The sequence below is a fragment of the Babylonia areolata genome, chromosome 23, assembly GCF_041734735.1.
Source record: "Babylonia areolata isolate BAREFJ2019XMU chromosome 23, ASM4173473v1, whole genome shotgun sequence".
In the NCBI taxonomy this organism is placed as follows: Eukaryota; Metazoa; Mollusca; class Gastropoda; order Neogastropoda; family Buccinidae; genus Babylonia; species Babylonia areolata.
In genome coordinates, this window is record NC_134898.1 from 1,708,254 (window position 1) to 1,714,894 (window position 6,641).

The 6,641-nt window shown below is 51.6% G+C and overlaps 1 protein-coding gene across 4 annotated transcripts in view; it reads right to left on the reverse strand.

Moving 5' to 3' along the window:
• The window catches only part of LOC143298073 (spondin-1-like), a 325,817-nt gene that overhangs the window by 20,724 nt on the left and 298,452 nt on the right, over window positions 1-6,641 (reverse strand). For all 4 annotated transcript variants that reach the window (XM_076610751.1, XM_076610753.1, XM_076610750.1 and 1 more), the window contains 2 exons: window positions 4,143-4,383; window positions 2,098-2,470 (listed from right to left, as the gene is read on the reverse strand). In XM_076610751.1, coding sequence (XP_076466866.1) covers window positions 2,098-2,470; window positions 4,143-4,383 — 614 coding nt within the window. The remainder of the gene's footprint in view (window positions 1-2,097; window positions 2,471-4,142; window positions 4,384-6,641) is intronic.

Sequence of the window (6,641 nt, forward strand, 5' to 3'; positions counted from 1 at the left end):
GCACGTCAGTCAGTCAGTCAGTACAGCACGTCAGTCAGTCAGTCAGTTAGTACAGCACGTCAGTACAGCACGTCAGTCAGTCAGTCAGTACAGCACGTCAGTCAGTCAGTCAGTACAGCACGTCAGTCAGTCAGTCAGTTAGTACAGCACGTCAGTACAGCACGTCAGTTAGTAGTCAGTCAGTACAGCACGTCAGTCAGTTAGTACAGCACGTCAGTCAGTCAGTCAGTCAGTACAGCACGTCAGTCAGTCAGTCAGTACAGCACGTCAGTCAGTCAGTACATCACGTCAGTCAGTCAGTCAGTTAGTACAGCACGTCAGTCAGTCAGTCAGTCAGTACAGCACGTCAGTTAGTAGTCAGTCAGTACAGCACGTCAGTCAGTTAGTACAGCACGTCAGTCAGTCAGTCAGTCAGTACAGCACGTCAGTCAGTCAGTCAGTACATCACGTCAGTCAGTCAGTACATCACGTCAGTCAGTCAGTCAGTACAGCACGTCAGTCAGTCAGTACATCACGTCAGTCAATCAGTCAGTACAGCACGTCAGTCAGTCAGTCAGTACAGCACGTCAGTCAGTCAGTCAGTACAGCACGTCAGTCAGTCAGTACAGCACGTCAGTCAGTCAGTCAGTACAGCACGTCAGTCAGTCAGTACAGCACGTCAGTCAGTCAGTCAGTACAGCACGTCAGTCAGTCAGTCAGTACAGCACGTCAGTCAGTCAGTACAGCACGTCAGTCAGTCAGTACAGCACGTCAGTCAAGCACGTCAGTCAGTCAATCAGTCAGTACAGCACGTCAGTCAGTCAGTACAGCACGTCAGTCAGTCAGTACAGCACGTCAGTCAAGCACGTCAGTCAGTCAGTCAGTACAGCACGTCAGTCAGTCAGTCAGTACAGCACGTCAGTCAGTCAGTCAGTCAGTATAGCACGTCAGTCAGTCAATCAGTCAGTACAGCACGTCAGTCAGTCAGTCAGTCAGTACAGCACGTCAGTCAGTCAGTACAGCACGTCAGTCAGTCAGTACATACAGGGGAAAATACAATGACTGTTGTGAAAGTGGATTGTGAAACATTCTGTAAACCTTGCTGGTTCTGAGAACATTAAATATGATTCTCTTAAAAAAATGAAGTGAACCAAAATTAGAAATAAAAAAGAAGAATAAATAAATAAATGAATAAACAAACAAACGAACAAACAGATAGACAGACAGACAGATAGATAGATAAGATATAGATAGATTGATAGATGGATAGAAAGACAGAAAGACAGATAGATAGATAAAACATCTACACAGCGTTAAATCTTTAACGGATAACAAATCAATCAAAGCGCCCTGACTCACGATTCTCTCTCACAAGCACTGAACTAAAACCAAAACCTAAACCTTGAACCAGAGATACAGAAGAGGCGAAAACCCGCAAGAAACACACGTAGATAACCAACCTTCCTCTGCCTCCCTTCACCATCTCAAGCCTGAAACCTTCCCCAACCCTCCTTTCCTGATGTCATCATCACCATCTTTACTCAGCCCCTTCCCCCTCCACGAGATCATGCCCCCTCCCCCTTCCCCCCTCCACGAGATCATGCCCCCTCCCCCTTCCCCCCTCCACGAGATCATGCCCCTCCCCCTTCCCCCCTCCACGAGATCATGCCCCCTCCCCCTTCCCCCCTCCACGAGATCATGCCCCTCCCCCTTCCACGAGATCATGCCCCCTCCCTCCTCCCCCCTCCACGAGATCATGCCCCCTCCCCCTTCCCCCCTCCACGAGATCATGCCCCTCCCTCCTCCCCCCTCCACGAGATCATGCCCCTCCCCCTTCCCCCCTCCACGAGATCATGCCCCTCCCTCCCCCCCCCCTCCACGAGATCATGCCCCTCCCTCCTCCACGAGATCATGCCCCTCCCCCCTCCACGAGATCATGCCCCTCCCTCCTCCCCCCTCCACGAGATCATGCCCCTCCCCCTTCCCCCTTCCCCCCTCCACAAGATCATGCCCCTCCCCCTACCCCCTCCACGAGATCATGCCCCTCCCCCCTCCATCCTATCTTGTCCCTCCTTTTCCCCTCCACCCCCGCCTCCCCTCCTTCGGGGAGTGACTGACCTGCTGATGAAGAGTCTCCACCTCTCCTTCATGCCCAGGCCACAGGTCTGACTGCAGCCCGACCAGTCCGACCACCCCGTCACGGCGCACAGACCCTCCTCCTCCACCCCAGCCCCCGCCCCCACCTCTGGGCGGCGTCCAGGACCGCCGTCCCCGTGACCCTCCGAGAGGCGGTTGTGGTGTCTGGAGTCCGGGGGCGGGGGTTGCTGGCAGTCCCCCGTGCAGCCCTCTTTCTGCAGGAGGTCCAGGCTGCACATGGACTGCAGGATGCCCGGGTTCTTCAGGGTCCTCTGCCGGGTCCTCAGCCCCGCGCCGCACGGGTTGGAACACGGGCCCCACTGCGTCCACTGGCTGGTGGCGCACTTCTCCATCTCTGGGGACCACGGGGACACGTCACACACAATACGACACCACGCAACACACAACACCTCCTCACACACACACACACACACACACACACACACACACACACACACACACACACCACCACCACCACCATCAATTCACACACCACATAACACACTCCCCTAACACCCCCACCCCCATCACTCCCCATCCACCACAGACACATCAACCCCCCCTTCCATGCTCCTTCCACTCCCCTCCTTTTCAACCTTTAACTCTGCGAACGGTCATTGGGGCGTCGTTGAAAAGAACTGTTCACCAGATTCCTCCAGGTCTGTTGGTTGTGTCAAAACGTGGCTTTCTGACCCCATCTACCCCCCCATCCCACTCCCCACAAAACAAATAAACAAAACATTTACTAAAAAAAACCTCCCTCTAAACTCACCCATCGTCATAATAATAATAATAATAATCTTCATAACAAAATAACATCATCAACCCCCCTAAACTGACCGAACTTAATCATCGTCGTCATCATCTTCATCTTCCCATCAAAACAACAGCCCCTTAAACTCACTCAACATCATCATCATCATCATTATCATCTTTCCATCGAAACAACTCATCCAGCTTTTTCTTCATCACCACCATCATCACATCATCATCATCGCCGCCACCACCACCATCATCATCATCATACCACCATCATCACCACCGAAACTATTCACCCAGCTGCTTCATCATTATCATCTTCCCACCGAAACAACAACTCACCCAGCTTTTTTGTTCTTCATCATCGCCACCACCATCATCATCGCCGCCACCACCACCATAATTGCTACCGAAACAACTCACCCAGCTTTATCATCATCATCACCATCATCTTCCCTCCGAAACAGCAGCTCACCAATCATCTTCATCTTCATCACCATCATCTTCCCTCCGAAACAGCAGCTCACCAATCATCTTCATCTTCATCACCATCATCTTCCCTCCGAAACAGCAGCTCACCAATCATCTTCATCATCATCACCATCATCTTCCCTCCGAAACAGCAGCTCACCAATCATCTTCATCTTCATCACCATCATCTTCCCTCCGAAACAGCAGCTCACCAATCATCTTCATCTTCATCACCATCATCTTCCCTCCGAAACAGCAGCTCACCAATCATCTTCATCTTCATCACCATCATCTTCCCTCCGAAACAGCAGCTCACCAATCATCTTCATCTTCATCACCATCATCTTCCCTCCGAAACAGCAGCTCACCAATCATCTTCATCTTCATCACCATCATCTTCCCTCCGAAACAGCAGCTCACCAATCATCTTCATCTTCATCACCATCATCTTCCCTCCGAAACAGCAGCTCACCCAGCTTCATCATCATCATCATCATCTCTCCGAAACAACAGCTCATCAATCATCCTCACCACCATCATCATCCTCACCATCGTCACCATCATCATCACCACCACCATCATCATCATCAACACCATCATCATCACCACCACCATCATCACCATCATCATCACCACCACCACCACCACCACCATCCTCACCATCATCATCCCACCAAAACAACTCACCTAGCTTCTTCTTCATCATCATCTTCATCTTCATCATCATCACCACCACCATCATCATCATCACCACCACCATCATCACCATCATCATCCCCACCAAAACAACAACTCACCCAGCTTCTTCTTCATCATCATCTTCATCTTCATCATGCTGACCAGCTCCTCAGTGCTGGGGGAGTTCTCTGCCGAGTTGGACTGTCCGCTGTCCGTGGTGCAGGCCTGCTGGGTCCTGCTGATCACCAGGCGGCCCATGGGCCTCACCGGCCTCCCGGAGAACGGGGAGTCCCGGTGGTTGGGGTAGGAGCTGGTCAGCCGGTGGATCTTCTCCGGGGGGTCTGTTGGCTGGTTCCGGGACTGAGGAACACACAGGGGGTTTGCGATTTGAAAAAAAACCAACACACACACCCGAAGCCGGAGGATGGCTGCCTTCATGGCGGGGGTAAAAAAGGTCATACACGTAAAAGCCCACTCGTGTACATACCACGGAACGTGGGAGTTGCAGCCCACGAACGAAGTGAAGAAGAGAATTTGAAAAAGAAAGTTTTGTTTTGTTTTGGTTTTTTTTGTATCGCACGTTTATACATAATCTGTTGTTGTTGTTTTGTTTTTGTTGTTGAAGGTTTGAACAGAGCACCACGGGGAAAAAACGGAAACAAAATAGAAACAATAACAACATCGCACACATTTTATATACAATCTGGTTTTTCAAGGTACAAACAGAGCATCACAGAGGGAAAACAAGACAAGGCACAACAAAACAGAACAAAAACTTGGTGACTTCATAGAGATATTAATAATCATCCGCTTTGCTGTGGAAGCCCAGATAAAAATGACCAGGGGCGTAGTTTTGATGGGGTATCTCACTGTCTGGGTCACGGAACAGGACACAGTGGGACGTAGTTTTGATGAGGTATCTCACTGTCAGGGTCACGGAACAGGACACAGTGGGACGTAGTTTTGATGGGGTATCTCACTGTCTGGGTCACGGAACAGGACACATGGGGACGTAGTTTTGATGAGGTATCTCACTGTCTGGGTCACGGAACAGTACACAGGGGGACGTAGTTTTGATGAGGTATCTCACTGTCTGGGTCACGGAACAGTACACAGGAGGACGCACGTACTGAAACGTCACAGGTGACGTCAGCTTAGTTGATGACGCTGTGCCCTTAACACCAGGAGTTTATTGGGTGGGAGAGATGGTGGGGGGCGGGGGGGGGGGGCGGGGAGGGGGGGGGAGAGATGGGAGGATGTGGGGGGGGAAGAGGAAAGGTGTAACCGATGTGACGTGACCTTTGACAGGTCAGTGTGCGGTGCTGTCCACGTGTCAACGAGGCCAGACTGCCACGCATCTCAGTCACAGTTTCAGGGTCAGGGTGTCTGAGCGTCCGGACGGATCGAAACACGATACCCCACGACTGCTGAAAAAACAAACAGGCGCCGATGCCTGGTCTTCTCACAACCCACCGCCTTCATCAGGCCTTGAGACCCTTTACTTGGTTTAAAAAATAGGGGGTAAATACATCAGTGAAGGGAAAGATAGCAGATAGGTACTGGAAGCTGTCAGACAGGATGAGGACAGAGCCACAGACCAGGACAGCGGACGGTGGCTGCACGCGCTATGATTGATACACAGCACGCGATCAGGACAGGCAGACTGATAAGAACCTGACGTTTTAATCCTGACGGCTCACGACAACAGGGAGGTGATAGGGACGTGGTGTGCTGTAATCAGTGCCACCACCTCCAGAGGGCCGATGAGGTCAGGTCTTGCTGATTGAGGACAGGCGTCCATCACTGCCACGGGCAGGGAGGGATAAAGACAGGGTGTTGCTTTACACGGACACGCGTTCCTGTGATGGACTGCCTCCTTTGCCTTCTGTCGGATTGTGTCGTCCTTGGATGGTCCCCCCATCCCCACCCCGAACCTCCCCCCACCCCCCTCTCAACCCCCCTCCAACTTTGGCGTGTCACGGCAGACGGGTTGTACCCTACACACGGCAGTGTGAGATAACACATGCACTTCTCCTCATCCCTCATCCGCTAACCTGTCAGGACAGAGAGGGGGGAGAGGAGGAGGGGGGGAGGGGGGGGGGGAGGACGGGGGGAGAGGAGGCAGAGGAATCATCAGACAATGTGCTGGCTGTGCGTCTCCTCCCATATTATAAAAAATTGTACACGACTCGGACGGGCAGTGGTCAAACGTTCTGAAGGCCGTGGATGTGTGTGTGTGTGTGTGTGTGTGTGTGTGTGTGTGTGTGTGTGTGTGTGTGTGCTGACAACAATGCAATAACCCGTGCTCATATTGAAATAAACGAGAATCACTGATGTGATGAGTTCCTCCTCCCCCCCACACCCCCCACCCCCGAAAAATGTCCAATGCATTCTTATACTGATACAAATTATTTCGTTTTCTCTGCTGTATAATCTGTGGTTTCTTCATTGCAATGGGAAGTCATTTACAGATTAGTCTTTCCTGAAGAACTGTAACTCTCATAATAGGAGGAAAGATTGCTCTGGCTCTCAGTGTTGCAGTGTTGAAGACTAGCTGGCCTTTGGGAACCACCCCAATACAACGCCGACTGTCCTAGAAACCCTCTTGGCCGAGAGAG